General features: G+C 41.5%; 3 protein-coding genes across 4 annotated transcripts; all 3 read left to right on the forward strand.

Moving 5' to 3' along the window:
• On the forward strand, positions 1 to 5,566 carry LOC127377722 (charged multivesicular body protein 4b). Its single transcript, XM_051425840.1, has 5 exons — positions 1 to 341; positions 2,176 to 2,353; positions 3,040 to 3,154; positions 3,760 to 3,886; positions 4,198 to 5,566. The coding sequence occupies exons 1-5, from the start codon at positions 158 to 160 to the stop codon at positions 4,260 to 4,262; spliced, it is 669 nt and encodes a 222-aa protein (XP_051281800.1). The 5' UTR covers positions 1 to 157; the 3' UTR covers positions 4,263 to 5,566.
• A 577-nt stretch (positions 5,567 to 6,143) lies between these two features.
• On the forward strand, positions 6,144 to 12,258 carry eif2s2 (eukaryotic translation initiation factor 2, subunit 2 beta). The gene is made up of 9 exons (XM_051425836.1): positions 6,144 to 6,288; positions 7,892 to 8,075; positions 8,397 to 8,497; positions 8,682 to 8,811; positions 8,896 to 8,996; positions 9,403 to 9,551; positions 9,659 to 9,715; positions 9,864 to 9,949; positions 10,821 to 12,258. The coding sequence occupies exons 1-9, from the start codon at positions 6,274 to 6,276 to the stop codon at positions 10,994 to 10,996; spliced, it is 999 nt and encodes a 332-aa protein (XP_051281796.1). The 5' UTR covers positions 6,144 to 6,273; the 3' UTR covers positions 10,997 to 12,258.
• A 1,072-nt stretch (positions 12,259 to 13,330) lies between these two features.
• LOC127377719 (serine/arginine-rich splicing factor 6) lies at positions 13,331 to 18,274 on the forward strand. 2 transcript variants are annotated; one of them, XM_051425834.1, is made up of 6 exons: positions 13,331 to 13,524; positions 13,958 to 14,118; positions 15,790 to 15,908; positions 16,036 to 16,238; positions 16,386 to 16,472; positions 16,645 to 18,274. In XM_051425834.1, exons 1-6 carry the CDS (start codon positions 13,418 to 13,420, stop codon positions 17,090 to 17,092), a joined length of 1,125 nt encoding a protein of 374 aa, XP_051281794.1. In that variant the 5' UTR covers positions 13,331 to 13,417; the 3' UTR covers positions 17,093 to 18,274. The 2 variants fall into 2 exon arrangements, with proteins under 2 accessions (XP_051281794.1, XP_051281795.1); XM_051425835.1 differs by having other exon boundaries at positions 13,958 to 14,091.
• Positions 18,275 to 18,481: the final 207 nt, after the last annotated feature.

The following is an 18,481-nucleotide window of genomic DNA, read 5'->3' on the forward strand; positions in this document are numbered from 1 at the left end:
AAAACATCAACAATCCTTCCAGCTTCCAGGCTAGGGCGAAGTGTCAGTGTTAGCCTAGCAGCGAAGTAGCTAAGCGGGTTTTCTTGGGTGTTTCACAGATTTGTTTTATTTTTTTTAATATATATATATATAATTAGCGTGTTGTAGCATCCCAGATATGTCGTTGTTAGGTAAGCTATTTGGTGGAGGAGGAAAAGGAGGAAAGGGACCGAGCCCACAGGAGGCGATCCAGAAACTCCGAGAGACGGAGGAGATGCTAACGAAGAAACAGGAATTTCTAGAGAAAAAGATCGAACAGGAACTGCAAATTGCCAAGAAAAACGGCACGAAAAACAAAAGAGGTGAGATATCAGGTTGTGTTTACGTACAGTGTTCACTCTTTATCATCATATTTCCTCTTTAAAAACCCTAAGCTAACTGTTAGCACGTTAGCTCACTTGGCTAACTTTCCCTAGCTGTCATATTGTTGGTAGCCTCACCTATGTTACAGTCACAGCTATCACGGTCGTGGCTGCCACCCGAGATAAGTGGATGTTTTAGTTGATTGTGTGTGGGATTTAATCATCTGATTAGTGATTCTCGTTGACTTGTTTTCAGTGAGGTAAGGCTGGGCTTGTCTGTGGCTGATGATCATTTTACATCTGATCGATCAGTGGCCATTTAACAATACTAAAGCGAATTATAGGTGAGGAAAGCGACAACCCAGCTAGAGTTACATCTCCTACAGCAGAGAGACTACAAAGATACTGGCTCAGTGTGTCAGGACAAGGGTTGAGCATTGGAGTTGCACATGTCCAAAGGACGTGATATGGCTGTCAGAGAGGTGGGCGTGTTTGCACCTTGGTCTGTATGAGTCTGTATAGAAACCTACAGACCTCCAGGGGTTCCTACAGCTGCCTGATACATTATTATACTCTATATTGTGTATATTATATATTATAAAGCCACAAAACAAATACAACGACCCCACAAAATTATACTTTTTTTTTTTTTTAACACCAGTAATTGGCAATATGGAAACAAAAGTATTACAATAACCAGAAGAGCATATACTATACATAACTACATATTACAACATTATCGCATTATAAAGATATAGGTGTGACCTGATAAGGACGAGGAAGTCAAACCTGGAATGTTGTTGACAAAGTTTCACATTTTGGCATGAGGAAAAAGAAAGTGTTTTGTCCAGTGGAGATGATGAATTTGGTCGGTTGGCTGTTGAATTAATTATAATTATTGTTTGTGTAAGAATGGACATTTTGGGCTGATCAACCGGTCACAAGAAATGTTTGGATAAATCCTCTGGGACCATGAATATCAATAGTGCATAATCTAAAAAGTCTTACCATGCATGAAAGTGTTGATTAAGGGTAAAATACAAGATCAGGGGGTCACCAACATTAGTGGCAATCTTCTGGCGAGCACAAATATCCAAAGCTACATACACACTAACCTGGCCAGAATGTAGTTTATTATGGAGAAAGAGAGAAACTGATGAACAGACTGAGCAATGGACCAGTGTTGCTACAAGTGGGGCAAAAAATATTGTTGTCATTACAATGATAGGATATCTATATTGCCATGCCACACGTTATAGTTTAAGTTATCCATTAAGTGAAAACTCACTGGAGGTTGATAAAGTAGCCGTGTTGCAGACTCTTTGTTGTTATAGTGCATTAAATAAAAATGAAGTCTCGGACGTGGTACGTACTTTGTGTTTGTGGTCCATAGTTATTTCCTCCTCTGACTCCACAAAGGTTGACAGAATGAGTCAACGCAGCATGACACACTCTGATAGTGTCACTACAACCGATCAGGTGTGAGTTAGTGGTTGTGGTCATGTGACTCCTGTGGCTGATTGATTTCTACTTTTCAGCTTTTCCATCCAGTCAGCCAAGTGCCAGAGAAAAGTTGTCCTCCTTGTTGATCTGTCACTAACATGGTACATTAGTCTGTGGTATGGATCTCTGTAATTTCACAGAGCACAAGATGTGGTGCTGACAAATGTTTAACCGCATGTATTCCGTCTCTCATTCCTGTTTAATGACAAAACAATCCCCATGATTCTCAGCTTTACTTCACTGTCATTGAAGTTATGTTTCTATGCAATCGGTCTATTTCTGTGGCAGTCTGCTCATCCTGACTCCTTCCCTTCTGACTGTCTCTACTCAGCGGCTCTGCAGGCTTTGAAAAGAAAGAAGCGGTATGAGAAGCAGCTCGCTCAGATTGACGGCACGCTGTCGACCATCGAGTTCCAGAGAGAGGCTCTGGAGAACGCCAACACCAACACTGAAGTGCTCAAGAACATGGGCTTCGCTGCCAAGGCCATGAAGTCTGCCCATGAAAACATGTAAGAGCGAGGACCCAGTCACTGATTAAGTTCTTTACTATTTGACTGATCTATTGGACTTAAGCCTGGTACTTCTTAAAGGTCCAGTGTGTAAGTGAGTATCTATTTCCAGAAATGGAATATAATGTTCATAGGTATGTTTTCATTAGAGTATAATCAACTGAAATTATAGCCTTTATTATGTTTTTATGAGGGTGCAGGTCCTCTCCTACAGACTGCTGTGTTTCTACAGTAGCCCTTTAATTGCCTTTATGGGATTACAGGGAGAGTAAAGAAAAAGATTCCATCTGCTATAAATTAATAGAAAGATTATGAGGAACAGCTTTACTTCACACAGAGGATTTGACCCATATTCAGTAATAACTCCCTAATCCAAACCAAACCCATCAGCACAAAATGTTGTTTGAATCAGTGATTTAAAAAACTAATAATAAGGTCAGCGGGTAGAGCTGGCGACCCATGTACCGAGTTCTGCGGCGGCCCAGGGTTCGAATCCGACCTGCGGCCCTTTGCTGTGTGTCATTCCCCTCTCTCTCTTGCCCCCCTTTCCTGTTTGTCTTCAGCTGTCACTATCATAAAGGCAATAAAAGCCCCAAAAATATACTTATAAATAATAATAATATGAAGAATATATTATAGTCCGTTCTGTTTTACTCACACGTATCCTCCCCTGCGTATTGTTTCAGGGACATTGACAAGGTGGACGACCTGATGCAGGACATTACAGAGCAGCAGGAGCTGGCCCAGGAAATCTCTGACGCCATCTCTAAACCTGTCGGCTTTGGAGAGGAGTTTGATGAGGTGAGTGATGATTTTAAATGCAGATTCTGAACTGATTCCTGCTTTAAAACGGTTGGCTGTGTATCTGCTAGTGTCTGATTTATTTAGAGATTTACTGTAAATTGTGTCTCAGGCTAATCTGACACTACAGAGCTGTCACACACTTGACACACTTGTTTTTTTTCTGTGTTGAACACACAGTAATAAATGATGGACTGATAGTACGACAGGGTAAACCCAGCAGAGCAAAGTTCAGCATCATCCTTGATGCTGTCCAGTATTGTTTAGTAAGCCACCAGGCTAAACACAGTATGTTGACGTCTGTGTTTCTTGAGTCATTGCTGTGGCATTAAGGCTGTTGAATCAGCCTTATTTTTGAATGGTCTTATTCATACAACAACCTCACCACAATTATGGTGTTGGGTCATCCTGGGATAATATGGCTAGAAGAATGAATCCCCTCTATCTCCAATTCCGAGTCAACTGACTTATTTAAGTTTAAGTATTTTAATTCATCTCAGACACATGAGCTTAGGACCAGATTATACCACCCCTAAACTAACTGTTGTGTGGTATGCATTTGTTTGTGTTTGTCCACATCTGAAAGTGTTTGCTGTCTTTCTCAGGACGAGCTGCTGGCGGAGCTGGATGAGCTTGAACAAGAGGAGCTGGATAAAAACCTGCTGGAGATCGGGGGATCAGAGAACGTCCCCCTCCCCAACGTGCCTTCATCTTCATTACCTTCCAGACCTGGTAAGAGAGCAGAGAGAGAGAGGCAGAGAGGAACAAATCCCCACACAGAGCCAGATTTTAAGTTCCATCTCGAGTCCACAGCCGGGCTCCACGATCAGACTTAATTATCGGCTGAAATTCCATTATTAGAACTAATCAATCAGCCGACCAATATAGGCTCCTGAGAGTGGTCTCACTCTTCTCTTCATTTAACTCCCATTAAACATTTGTTTCCCAGGTTCTGATCCTGAATTCAGTTAACAATTACTGTACCAATTCATTCACATCTCTCACAGCTTTTATTTCTGTCTTTCCTCCTCTGCCCCTAAAAGCCAAGAAAGAGGACGACGAGGACGACATGGAGGACCTGCAGCGCTGGGCGATGGAAGCCATGTAAACGCAGCATCCGCCACATCATACCTGCATCAGAGAGGGAAGAGAAATGAGCAATGGGGGAATGAATGGACTGAAAGGATGTTGTGTATGAGCGTTTTTGTGTGTCTGAGGAGAGCCGACCGTCTACTTTATGTAACACTACGAAAAAAGCAAAAATGCTGTAATCTTTCTTTACCCGACACTTTCACAAATATAGACCCCTGGGTGCTCTGCAATACGAGCTGGGGCTTTTATTTTGAAGCTCTATCACTTTACCTTGGCAAAGTCACCAATTATGTTTACCCTCAATTTTAATACAATACTAGCACTTCGTGGTCCCTGTGCTGGGCGGGGCTATTTCAGCGTCCACAGAGTTCATGTTGAATTAAATACCATGAGCTCTGTGGTGCGATTAAGGAGTTGTTGTCAGAGTTGTGTTACAGTATACGTGGCGTTACTGACGTCACTGGATAACAGGGGATTTTTTATGAGAGCTTAATCCTCTAAAGGTCATATATTTACCTGTATTTGTGGCGTTAAACTTGCTGGATGTTTTGTTTTTGTTTGTTTTTTTCCCTTCTTGACAAAAATAACAATCGTTTGCTCTCTTGTTTTTTTGTTAACCGCTCTTGAAAATAGGAGAACAGCTGAGCATGAGCTGGGTGAAGAAACTACGAGCTGTGTGTTTGCCAGAGTCCGAACATGTTTCTTTTGTTTCAGGCTGCGTGCTTTGTCCCCCCTTTCCCCCCCTCCTCGCCTCCTGTCGCCATTTCAGCGACTTGTCCCTCCCTCAAAGGCGTTCTCACCAGTGGTTCTTGTTATTTGGTGTAAATATCCCAAATGTGTCTCTTTTTATATACTGTATCTCTGCCGTCACTGAGAGGATCTGTCGAGGTTGTGTGAAGCATGCAACAATGGGGAAATGACAATACAGATCACTACGCACGGCTAGAAAAGAGATGTTAGACCTAACACTTTCATCCTGCTCTGTCTGTCTCGGTCCTTCTCATAAGGGTTTTTGTTTCAGATTGTATAATGTTAAAAAAATTATAATAATAAACTATTGTCACACCTTATTAACTGCATCTTGAAGGAGCTGGTGGTTTATAAAATATTAGATTATAGTCAATCTACAACATCAGCGTTTTTTTTTTTAGTTGAAAAGAGTTAATTCATTTAGTTTTTCAAAGTCATGATGTACATTTTTTACATAGAAAAAAAAAAACATAACACAAGGACGGATGGACAAGCATGTTTGCATTTCTATGTTTTATTTATCCAGATGAGAATATTATTTGCAAAATCATTAAAGGTTTTCAATTCTTTTATTGTAGTGGAAGCTTTATCTTTTGTCGTGGTCATCTTGTGATATCAGTATATTCAGTGTCATAGTCGTCACCTGCTGTGTAGCCATGCTGGGAAACTCCTGTGATATAGAATATGATGAGTTTTATAGACACAACAACAGGTGACTCTGTCCAACCAGCCGCCCAAAATCCAAAGATATTCAATTTGCTATCAAAGAAGACAAAGAAAAGCAGCAAATACATTTGAGAAGCTGGAACCTTCAGAAAACATATTCCAATAAACTTTCTACCAAGTGTTTATTATTAGGCAAATCCTTTCAATTGTGATAAAAATAAAAACAAGCAAATAAGTAGGTCATTGTTTACACAAGACAAGGCTTTACTATCAGACAGACATACTGTACAGGTTCTGACACACACACACACACACTGTAACATCTGGTAACATAATAACACATCACTATAAATAAGCTGTTAACTTTCTGTCAAGACCGAGAGGAAACTGAACTAGTCTACCTCCACAAACTCTCAATGTTTGCTGCAGTTGTTCTTGAACACTCCCCCAACGCGAATGCGGCGTCGCAAAGTACTGACGTCAGGATTCGGCGACTTCACGCTTGCGTAGTGCGGCTCCAACGCTGATGCAAGAACTGTTCGGCGCAGCGGTGTGGGACTGATCGAGGGACAGAAAGTAGCCACAGTTCAGACACTCTTCAGCCCGCAATCATGTCAGGAGACGAGGTGAGTGGTCTCGGGTTGTCCGCTGTTCAGTCTCTGTTGCTATGGAGACGTGTTGGGTGAAATGAGTTGGGTTTTCGGACCGGATCGGTGTCGAGGATGACTTTGGGCCTCGGCTCTGCTGATCCCCTCCCTGTCCGCTCTCACATGGCTGCAGCCTCGCTAACAACGGTCCGAGCCGCCCGAAAACAAGAACGTATCCAGTACACCAGCGTATCACGATCTACCGCACCGTCCACTTTACTAATACTCACCATGGCTCTTCAATCCGCCCTGATACCGCTGCTCGACACCCTCAAAGGAAGGGATGAAGTTAGCTGGCTAGCTAGTTAGCGTTAGCCGGCCGTTAAGTGAGCTACAGTGCTAACAGTGCTAACGGCGCTAACGGTGCTAACGGTCTAACGGCTCTAACGGCTCTGTACAGCAGACACAAAAAGCTACCAGGCTTTAATGCTAGCTCTACATAGCCTACATGGGCTTTACACTGACACAGAGGCGTGACAGAAATACATTGGAGATTTATGCGGGTCAGCATTATCATTATATTGTATTTAGTGCAGTCACAGTTTGAGACGTAAGTTGGTGTGTGAGTGTGTTTAGTTGTTAAACTGGTTAATTCTCATTATTGGTTCCTCTGAGCACGATGACACACCAGGAAGGGACATTCAGAGGCTGAAGAAAACCGCATCACTTTATTGAGACAATAAATCATAATGTGTGTATCATAATATCATCGTATAACCAAATCCCTGATCGCTTCAAGTCTCATATCTGATCATCTAATTATATGAAATATATATATATAACGTTATATATTGATATGACTTACCATTAATCTGTTATTTTCTTGATCAGTCATTTCATCCAATTATTAGAGAAAATAGTCCAGATTCCAGCTTGATGTCTTCACATTGCTTATTTCTTCTGACAGTCCAAATCCTAAAGATATTTGATGAGCTATCATAAAAGACTAAAATATGTTTTTTTGCCTTTTTTTTCTAAACATAATTTAAACAGATTATTTTTCTGTGGATTGACTAATTGATTAATTAACTGATTGTTTAAGTTTTAGTTACTTAATAATGTATTATATGAGCAACAGCACTTAAACTTTGTTTACTTTTCCCAGTTGGCTTTGATTGGTGAAAAATGGATGACAAACACACTAAAATGGCATGTAGTCATAGTATAAGAGTATAATCCACTCTGAGGTGACCTGATGTATGAAAATAACCAAATCAGCAGAGGAGATGTCCTTCTCCTCTCCCATATGTGGTATTTCTGCAAATCAAAACACATCAGCTTGTAACTGATCGAAGTGAAACACATTGAAAATGAGAAAAATGGATACAACTTATTTGAAGACATTTTAAGAAAAACAAAGGATGTTTTTTTTTTTTTACGATCCATTAAACATCTGCCAAAACATGAATATCAATAATCACAAATTATAGTTGACGTTGGCCAGAAGGAAAGTGGCTGACCATGTTGAACTGTACAAATTATCTCCCGCATCGGTAAATAAAACAGCTGGAAACATATCGCAATAGAACCATCATTTCATAATCTTGCCACCAGTTGTAAAACTTTGTTTTCTCTCCTCCAGATGATTTTCGATCCCAACATGACCAAGAAGAAGAAGAAGAAGAAGAAGCCCTTCATGCTGGATGAGGAAGGAGGAGAGGGAATGGGAGGAGAAGAGGCTAAAGAGGTGGAGGCGAAGGAGGCAGAACCAGAAGCTGGAGACGACAAGGAGATGGATCTAGATGAAGATGAAGGCAGGAAGAAAGGTTAGAATGAGAATACAGAGGCTCCGACTGAAAGCTCTCGTTAAAGCAGTGTAACAAATCGAATATGGTATTCATAGGTATGTTTTCATTAGTGTTTAATCACCTGAAAATAGGAATTGTCTTTTAGTTATTTAAGAATGAGCCGCTTAAATCTACAGAGTCTGCCAGGTTTCTACAGGAGCCCAGAACGGACAAACGAAACACTACTTATAGAGCGCCTTTCTCAAGTTTCACACTAGGAAGGCGAACAGTATTCAGTTAGTTTCAATCTGCAGGCTTGCATTAAACTGCAATTAAGCAGTGCTGTTTTGTCTTCTCTAGAGCCGTCTGATGATTTGAACGACCTGAACTTCTTCAACCAGAAGAAAAAGAAGAAGAAACCCAAGAAAGTGTTTGATAATGATATTGAGGAGGGATTAAAGGTCAGTCACTGCCACACCACAATCATTTTTTCTTCTTTCTTTGCTCCTCATTACTGGTCGCTTGTCTGTTTCTATTGGCTTCATCACCCCCTCTTGTTCCTACCATTGCTTTCCCATCACTCTTCCTTGTCTTAAAAACATTTACACGGTCATTGCTCACCGTCTTCTCATTGGTCCAAATCAGGAACTGAAAATTGAAGGAGAGCAGACGGAGGTGCTGGAGGAGGACAACCTGGACCTGATGCTCCCTACCAAAAAGAAGAAGCCAAAGAAAGTGGACTTCGATGAGGGAGAGTTACTGGAGAAGGATGACGGTAAGAATAAGTCACAAGACATCTTATCAGTAAAGAACTAAAGGAAGACGTGTGTAATAATACTTCTGTATGATGTGTTTCCAGCACTGGAGGACGACGAAGGGAAGAACAACGATGGAATCTCATTCAGCTCCTCCACAGGACCCGCCTGGGCCGGCACTGAAAGAGACTACACTTACGATGAGGTAGGACAGCTGTACGCAAACAGCAGACAGAAAACCAAGACTCCGCTGTAAACAGACAACTTGTTTGGAAATTGGAAAATTGGTCTTTTCATCCACTTAAATGTTGTATTTCCTGGTTGTGTATTTATAAGAGGAAAAGAAAGTTGCTTAAAATAATGTAACGTGGTGGAAGAGGAAGGTATCTCGGTTTTTACCATTAAGTATTACAAGATGCAAGAATACAATAGCTCGTGTTCTCCTGGAATACTGACGCTCTTCTACCCATTTATATACAGATATTTGCCCTGTATTGAAAATCAGTGGACATGTAAACCAAAAAGTTAACTATTAAAACATTTAAAGTTCGTATCCTGGTGTAAAACAGTCGGTGTCAACTGCAGTTGGCGTAACTCTTCATCTGTCTCAGCTCCTGAACCGAGTTTTCAACATCATGAGAGAGAAGAACCCGGACATGGTGGCCGGAGAGAAGAGGAAGTTTGTGATGAAGCCTCCTCAGGTGGTCCGAGTGGGAACCAAGAAAACCTCCTTTGTCAACTTCACAGACATCTGCAAACTGTAAGCCTCGTACACACTGACCCCTCACACAGTTCACTTTGATACGTACTCACCTGAAGTTTTTAACATGGAATCTACAAACTGACCTTTCATGTACTCCATCACAGGTTGCATCGTCAGCCTAAACATCTCCTCGCTTTCCTGTTGGCTGAGCTGGGAACAAGGTAGGTTTTTGTATTTACTATGACGAAATTCATGAATAGACTAACTGGATTTTGTGTCATCTTTAGTCGCTAGTTCTCTGTAATGAAAGGAAACATTTCTGTGTGCACTGTTAGGAGACTTTAACTTGTGTTTTCTTTCGTTCAACAGTGGTTCTATAGACGGAAATAACCAGCTGGTGATCAAAGGCAGATTTCAACAGAAACAGATAGAAAATGTGTTGAGAAGATATATCAGTAAGTGGCGATTAAGCCTTTTATTTATTTTTAAACTCAAATCTAATTCTTGTCAAATTAATGTTTTGGTCTGTTTTCTGCCAAACTGACTTACTTTCTGTGTTCAGTTTTGGTTCATACATTTAATTTTATTTCATTTGAAGAATGATATATTACATTTATAAAAACACCAACCAGGATAGATACCTGATCTTCAACTATTTTTATTTCTAAGGATTTAATTAGCTTAACATCATACAAATAGGCAACATGGCTTAAATAATAATTATGCAGTTACTAATTAAATGACAGGTCCCACAAAGTTCATCAGTGATGTCAAAATCAATTTATAATGTAAATGTAACGTATCTTCTATTAGGGGGTGGACGTCTCAAAAAAAAAAAAAAATTCTTATTGAAATTATTTTTTTCATTAAAATGTTGTTTTAATTAGTAAAACAGGCTTTGTTTAATAAAAGTAGAGCTGCTGTTTAATAAAAATAGGTTTGATATAATATAGCTTCGTCGTTCATCACACCTCGGACCAGAATTTATCACTCAAAGCTGCACTAGGCCTGACTAGGTTCAGAGCTACTTTACGTTTTGGTTCGCAACAACTGAAAGCAGTCACATCTCAAAAAGTGAGTTAAGGAGTTTACTGAGGTGCATGTGACTGACACGCTGGAGTGGAGAATAGAAAAATAAATCTGTGTCCATCAGGAGTCTGTCATTTTAGTGTAGTGAGTACTTTTTAATCAACTGTTTTTCAACGAGTTCCACACATACTTCTCTACCAAGAACAAAATAACTATAGAACTAAATAAAATAAATACAGAGAACTCCTGTGTGTGTGTGTGTGTGCTGCTGTGCTAATAACTCTTCTCCCCCTGCAGAGGAGTACGTGACGTGTCACACTTGCCGCTCCCCAGAGACCATCCTGCAGAAGGACACTCGCCTCTATTTCTTGCAGTGTGAAACGTGCCACTCCCGGTGCTCCGTCGCCAGCATCAAGACCGGCTTCCAGGCTGTGACGGGCAAGAGGGCGCAGCTCCGCGCCAAAGCCAACTAAAGACCACCTAAACTGGGCTCCCCCTCGTCTCTCGGCCTCCCCTTTCCCCCCCTCAGAAGGGTCGAAGCTGAGGTTGGACGCCCCCTTGATTCGCTAAAAGGACTCTCTGAATCGAACTGCGGGAGGGTTTGGCTGTTGTGTAGTCGTGTCGTGGCCTCACCAGGCAGGGAGTGAGAGAGTATCTAACGCTGACAGATGGGGTTCAGACACTGTAAGCAGATGATGTGTACCACATACACTGTTGGATGCATTTGATTTGTTGTCTGGCTGATGAACCCTCCACCACCTAGGTTGATTTTTTTTTTTTCTTCTTTTTTTTTCTTCTCCATTTGCTGTGATTCTTGATTCCTGCAAGAAAATCCTGATTAATATAGCTTGAATTCTCCCTCCTTCTTCTCCCACTTTACACACACCAGACATGAATATTTCCTAGGATAAGGAATACATTTCTCCATGCAACCAGCCAAATTGTAGTAAAGTTAAGTTGATCTGCTAATTGCAGCCGTGTGGCTCATGTGGTCACCTCTTTATTCTTTAATTCCATGTTGCTTAAACTAAAGGCTGTGTTCCTGTTTCTGGTCTGGCCTCAAATCACAAAACTGCTGGTCCAGAATTTGTTGCCCTAGCTTATCAAAGATAAAACTCAGTCACCAGGCTGGAGTTCATAAAGGAAGGTTTATCACTGTAACGAGTCTGACTGACTCCTTTTTGATCATTTTATAGCAGGAGATGACCACAAAGCCAGGCAGCTAAGGGCTGATAAAGGGGAAAACACCGTCTCACGACTTTTAATAGAGAGCTTGTGTGTGGGACAGACATAGAAATCATACAGTGTGTTTGTGAGTGCTTTTGTGGCATTGATGAGCAGTTGTGTACTTGGTTATTTCTTTCTGACACATTTGATAAAACACTTGAGAATCGGTTAAAAGGACCTAAAAAAAAATAACTGAATTAATTTTGCCAACAAGAGCAGTTTTCCTGAGCCAATGCCAGCCCCCTAACACAAACACCCACATGCTTCCCCCTATAAACAGCTTCTGAGCAGGCACCTCAGATCAGTCTCTAACAGGACATTATTTTCAAGTGTGATTACAGAAATTTACACCACAGGCTAGCCAGAATACGGAGAGTTTAAGACCAGTGATACTATATACATGATATTGGTTCTGTTCTTGTTAGAGAAGAATGTGGATAAGGAGGTCTGGTTTGAATCATTTTAAAACCTGGTTTTTACAAAAATAAAATATTCTACTCTCTCTCTCTCCATGACTGCTCTCTCTGTGCTTGCATCCATGTTGTCACTGGATCTAGTATGAATTGAACATTTATATGCATCTAGTTGAATATTCAGTTTCAAAAGTTAGTTGCAGTGGAAATATAACCATAATGACTCGAGTTCTCAGCGTTAATTCCAATAATGCATTCATATAGCTCAGCTTAGCCACCTTCTACCACAAAGTGTCATTTATTATGTTTTATTATCCATAACATTATTTTAACTCACTTTTGTTTATATTATTTTGTGTAGAAGCTGCTGGTAAAGTATTTATTTACTGTCCTAATAACTAATTGGACTTTTTCGAGGCACTGGCAGTAGAGTACTTTGATTTTGTTTGACTGTACTTCTCATTTTAGACAGGAGAATCATACTTGTTAGACTTTATGTGATGGTTCAGCGTGCCCCTCTGCTGGATCAGATTTTACATGCAGAGCACTAAGATCATAAAATATAATGTTATTTAACCCAATACAAAATGAAGTAGTAAGACTAGTAGTTTGTCAGGTCCACTTAAACCACATTCACATCAATATCAATTATTATAAGCAATCTGCAGCTATTACTAATGCTTACTGTCATTTTTTGGATACAAAACTTGTTTAAGTTATTTAATTTCCTCTTGTCAGTATGTGTAGTAGTATGTGTTTTATAATCCCACAAGGCACTAGCACATTTACATTCATAAGATAAATGTTCTGTTTTCAGTGTGTTCAACATAAAACAAGCAGTTTTTAGTGATCTAGACCAAAGCAACATCTTTAACATTCTCCATCTATCCCTCCGGATATTTTTAAGTAGACTAACTTCTTTTATTGTGCACACTTTAACCTTTAGTAAAAAGTTTAGTTATTAATTCCTCAGCTTCATCTCAAACCGTCGCGACATTTAATATCTGTTCTGTAAAATACATATAAATTCATGACAAAAACTTTCCAGATTGTTGTAAGAATGTTTTATTTAATTTTAAGTACAATACCGGAAGTGTCGTACTAATAGCTTCGCGCTGATTGGCTGGTCTTGCGCCGTCGCACACGGCTCGTTGGAAGAGAAGCTCGTCGCGCTCCCAGCAGCCCTCAGTGCAGCGGCAGCTAGGTAACGGACCGTTGGGGAGAACCGTCGAGAACAACGTTGGGCGTTAAATCATGCCTCGGGTTTATATCGGACGACTGAGTTATCATGTCCGCGAAAAAGACATCCAGCGGTTTTTCAGCGGATATGGGAAGCTTATGGAAATCGACTTGAAGAACGGGTGAGTTTAAGTTTTAGTTTTTGGGTGGGAACGCGACCGGGGTTAGTGAACGTTGCCCAGCTAGCATTCATGTTGCTAAGCTAACCGTTCATGTTAACGACGTCAGTGGTGCTACGGGAGCCTTTCACACTTTAAGCGAATATATTTCACCTTCGCAGTCGAGCCAGTTTGTAAAGTTGAGCGTATTGAGTGTGTTTTGTGTGAGTACTACAACTCTACTCTTTATTTTTTGTTTCGTTCATCAACTTCTCGTCTTGCTCGTGTGGCAAATGTCGCATGGCCAACATGGCGTCTTTGTGTTTGCTACAGCGCGGAGCTAACGGGCCGAGCTAACGACCACTAGCTCATTCCCAGTGGATGAACACACCACGCTGTGTGTGATTGGATAAAGTGTAGCTGTTTTACCCTTTTAAACACTGTCTTTCCTCTCCAGCTATGGATTCGTGGAGTTCGAGGACAACCGAGACGCCGACGATGCCGTCTACGAGCTGAACGGGAAGGAGCTGTGCGGGGAGCGGGTGATCGTCGAACATGCCCGGGGACCGCGGCGAGACCGAGATGGCTACGGTGGGGGTTACTGGGGTGGTGGGCGCAGTAAGTGCGGTCTATTACAAGATACCCTCTCTTCCCCTTCCCCTTGGGGTGAGGTGTCGATGTGGACTGCACAGAGAGCTGTTTTGTTATTTCTTACTTAAACTTATTTTGATGTTCAGGTACATTGTCATGGTTTATAACCAGCAGTCTTGAATCCCATGTCAATGTGTTCCCTTGCTACACGTTTACTATGGCTCAGATTGCATGCAAACTTAATTAGTTGCTATAACATTATAAGCAGTTGTACTATATTCATTATATATTCACTTTTAGGATCATAAAGTAGTGTGACCACATGGAGAAGTTCCTATGAAACAGGACTGATCTACATTCTCCTTATTCAGGAAGTCCAGTTACATGTTTTTGTGTGTTTGATCTCTTCCTGCTGAACAGTTTTCCTCAGTTTTAAACATCAAGGGCAGATGACCTGCAGGTTGTTGCTCCTCCCTAGTGATCACGAACCACCCTTGTTTGGTCTGTGGTTAATTATTGGGAAGGAACTGCAATATGCAAGTCAGTGCCCTCAAATAGCAGAGTCCATGAGTCTAGGCTGTAGAGTTGGCATTAGCTAAGATAGCTTGAAAGCAGGGCTTTCTTGCACACGGGTTGCAAAGTTCTCCTGGGTGATAATTAAAGTGGTGAGCCAGGTTTTGAAGGTGTGAACTTTCAAATTTGTTGTTTGCACCACTGAAGAAAGCTAATAACAAATGATCACCACAAACCTAGCTAGTGTAGCTTTAGCTCAATCATTAGGACTAGACTAACATTTTTATGTGAAATGTGTATTTTTAATATTGGTATACATTTTTATATTCAACATTAACAAAAGTCCTTGATGTTTCAATTTGAAAGAGTCCAGTTGCGGGCTGAGGCTGAGAGTCCATTGAGGCTAAAGATGACTGGCTAAGATGACTGCCTGTCCCGTTTGGCCTTGGCTTTCACCTTACAATGTGTGTGTGACCTTTGCCCCCCTTGATCCTTGGCTGACCTAACCGGAAGCCATGATGACAGCAGCCTTTTGCCAATAGACCAGGGGCGATGGTGAGGATTGCCATTGGTTTCTATGTTGACAGCAAACATAAGTGGAGCGGCTCTAGTAAAGAACTTGCAGTCAAAAGAAATGTTGTAAGTGAGAACTGGAAAACAAAATTTCAGACTGACACCCGGTCAAATATCAAATACCAAAAGATTGGTGTATGTGTTTCTTTACACCGTTCTTACTCAATTTGATTGAACGGTGTCCTTGACCACAACCTATGTGGATACCTCCTTTCTGTTTGTGTTACAGGGTTCAGAGGTCTTGAAAGAACATCACTGTCCATTTGTTTATGCAACTAAAGCATCACAGTGTGATGTACCGGAGTAAGACAGGCTCTGTATTGCTGGAAACAGATGCAGTGGTGTTCTTTGCAGCAGAGGACAACTTCAGAATGCTGAACAATACAAACAATACAAAGAGCCCATGCAGTGGCTTGTAGATACTTTTCTGAAGCTTTGTGTTTGAAAAAGGGATCAGAAGGACTCCTTTTAATAAGTTCAAATTTATACCCCCTTGGACTTTTATCTGGCAGTCACTGCCTTGTGTTCATTTAACAACCCAGGCCAGTAGTTCTTTGTGTCTCGGCCATTTTAGTCGTTCCTAACTTTTTTCATGTGGTGTTGTTTTTAAAGGTAGCGGTTACAGCAGCCGGAGCCGCTCTGGCAGGGATAAATATGGACCTCCGGTCCGTACAGAGTACCGCCTCATCGTGGAAAACTTATCCAGCCGCTGCAGTTGGCAGGACCTCAAGGTACAAATTCTGACACAAACCATTGTTTATCCCCGGTTAACTCTGCTGAATAATCAGACCAGTGAAGTGATTTACACAGAACAAGTGTGTCAGTATATTTTATTCTCCACAATTTCTGCATTCCCAGGACTTCATGCGTCAGGCCGGAGAGGTGACATATGCAGATGCCCACAAGGAACGCACAAATGAGGGAGTGATCGAGTTCCGGTCCCACTCGGACATGAAGAGGGCTCTGGACAAGCTGGACGGCACAGACATCAACGGGCGGAAGATTCGTCTGGTGGAGGACCGACCTCGCAGACGAAGGTCTGACTCTGGCAGCCGCTCCAGGTGGGAACACTTGACCACTAAATAATAACGTTTCAGACACACCAAACTCCTCTTTAACTCAGTGTTGCTAAAGAACTCACAACACGGATTTCTTCTTACACAAGATACCTTGTAGTTCTGTCTTTGACTTTGTGTTGTCATTCCTAGATCTCGTAGTCGCCGTCGCTCCCGCAGCAGGAGCCGCAGAAGCCGGAGGAGCAGGAGCTCCAGGAGTCGCTCCAGATCCCACTCCAGGTGAGAATGGATCTGATATGAGAGTTTAAACACAAATACGAGTTGTAGTTAAGGTACTGACATAGATAAGTAAGGTGTAGATACACTTTATTGGGTCCCTGTAATTAACTTTTTTAGATTGACGAAGTTGCACAAAACATGAAGTAATGTATGTTTCTCTTTTTCCTTACAGGTCTCGTTCCCGTAGCAACAAGAGACGTCATCAGTCCCGCTCCAGATCTGGAAGGAAGTCTCGCTCTAAGTCAGGAGAAAGCAAATCCCGTTCTCGCAACCGCAGGTCTCGTTCGCGATCCCACAAGTCCAAGTCGCGTTCACGCTCCCGCAAATCTGGCTCTCGTTCAGCCGACCGGAAATCTAAATCCAAGTCCCGCTCCAAGAGCCGCTCAAAGGTGAAGTCGGAGCGAGATTCTCGCAGTCGATCCAAGGAGATGTGTGGTGACAAGAAGTCTCGCAGTCGTTCAGCGTCCCCAATGGAGAACGGGAAGGAGGAGCGTGCCGCCAAATCAGCCTCCCGCTCCCCATCCCCACAGGAAGATGACCGCCGATCCAAGTCGAGGGAGAAACGTTCAGCCTCTCGCTCACGGTCTCGCTCACGGTCTAGATCAGCTTCTCAGGATTAGTGGAATCATAAACGAGAGGTGTTTCTCTCATTGTTGAGCTTGATCCCTATGCTGTACATATTGAGCAGTGTCGTCATACTGGCTTATGCTTCCTGACTTGTCTACTTTTCTCCTTCGAGTGTGCACTTGTCTTAAACATGAGTAGACGCAGTTTTATTAAGAGGATGCACCACAGTGACGGAGATACTTTTTCAGGATCAATTGTCACCCTCTCAAACCACCAGTCGTCTCCCGAATTATTTTGAAAATCTTTAGAGCTGCAACCTACGGTGGTTAGTCACTATCTCAAAAATGTAATCTTAATTGGTAAACTGTTTCTCACACCAGACTGTTAATTCAAAGCTGTGTGTAGCTTAGCGAAAATTAAGTTCTTTATTTTACTTGCAGCATCTCAGTTTGCAACAGATCTTGTCTGATTTGTTTCATACTCATCCAAACTGCATGGTTGTGGGAGAAAAGTAGCATTTGGTTACAGCATTGAAGCGGCTTCACTTTTTGAGCTGAAGTCTCACTAATTGCTTTCTCAAGGAATCGAGTCAGTCTCTGTTGTCTTGCAGCACTCTGAAATGCACAACCGGGATGCAGAACTGCATATTTACAAGAAAATGATATGGGTTTGTATTTCACGTCTGAACAACTTGCATTGTAGGTGGACATTTAATGATCCCTTTTTAACCTCTTGTACATAAACCATGTGATCAGCATCAGATGGATTTATACGTTTTTGTTGCCACCAGTGGGGTTTTTGTTGTCTTTTGTAACCTTGAGCAGGTGATCTGTGGAAGGCCCTTTTTACTTTGTGGGTTTCAGTTTGACTAGAGTGTCATGGCCTCAAATGCAGTGTCCCGTTTGTCTCGCATTTCCTGCTTTTTCTAATAGTCATTTTCATTTTTTTTGTTTTGTTTTCTGAGTTTAATCCAGGGGTTAAGGGTTTTGTTAAGCCTCTGCTTATTTAAAGTGTGCAGCTAGTACTGGAGTTTTTGTACCCAACGGGTACATCCATTCAAATCTCTTGAGATGTCGACTTGTGGGTTTATAAGACACGAACATCATCAGACTTGCTGAATGCACCCCCTCTCCATCTTTTGGAACAGATTCATATTTTTCCTCCATGCGAATGAGATCTAACAGAAAAATGTCCTTTTTTATTGTATGTTCAATTAAAGATCTTAATTAAAAATCTCACCGTGTAATGTTTCTTTGTGTCTGGATTACAAAAACCTTGACTGCAGTAACGACATGACCTATATCCTGCTAATTATATAATAAATGCTCTTTCATTAAGGGGGAAAGATGAACGAGATCAATGTTTTGCAGAAGCGGTTTATTTTAAATCTGAAGTAAAAACGACCCAACAGTTGTTATTGAACGCTCCCCAAACTAATCGAT

This window comes from Dicentrarchus labrax, unplaced genomic scaffold (assembly GCF_905237075.1).
Source record: "Dicentrarchus labrax unplaced genomic scaffold, dlabrax2021, whole genome shotgun sequence".
NCBI classification, from domain to species: Eukaryota; Metazoa; Chordata; class Actinopteri; family Moronidae; genus Dicentrarchus; species Dicentrarchus labrax.

Bases quoted from the DNA above. Each gene is read 5' to 3' on its own strand.
- LOC127377722 (XM_051425840.1), top strand. From the start codon at position 158: ATGTCGTTGTTAGGTAAGCTATTTGGTGGAGGAGGAAAAGGAGGAAAG. The intron at 342-2,175 runs GTGAGATATCAG...GTCTCTACTCAG, and splicing joins CGGCACGAAAAACAAAAGAG to CGGCTCTGCAGGCTTTGAAA. The intron at 3,155-3,759 runs GTGAGTGATGAT...TGTCTTTCTCAG, and splicing joins TTGGAGAGGAGTTTGATGAG to GACGAGCTGCTGGCGGAGCT.
- eif2s2 (XM_051425836.1), top strand. The intron at 8,498-8,681 runs GTCAGTCACTGC...GGTCCAAATCAG, and splicing joins ATATTGAGGAGGGATTAAAG to GAACTGAAAATTGAAGGAGA. The intron at 8,812-8,895 runs GTAAGAATAAGT...ATGTGTTTCCAG, and splicing joins GTTACTGGAGAAGGATGACG to CACTGGAGGACGACGAAGGG.
- LOC127377719 (XM_051425834.1), top strand. From the start codon at position 13,418: ATGCCTCGGGTTTATATCGGACGACTGAGTTATCATGTCCGCGAAAAA. The intron at 16,239-16,385 runs GTGGGAACACTT...TGTCATTCCTAG, and splicing joins GACTCTGGCAGCCGCTCCAG to ATCTCGTAGTCGCCGTCGCT. The intron at 16,473-16,644 runs GTGAGAATGGAT...TTTTCCTTACAG, and splicing joins CGCTCCAGATCCCACTCCAG to GTCTCGTTCCCGTAGCAACA.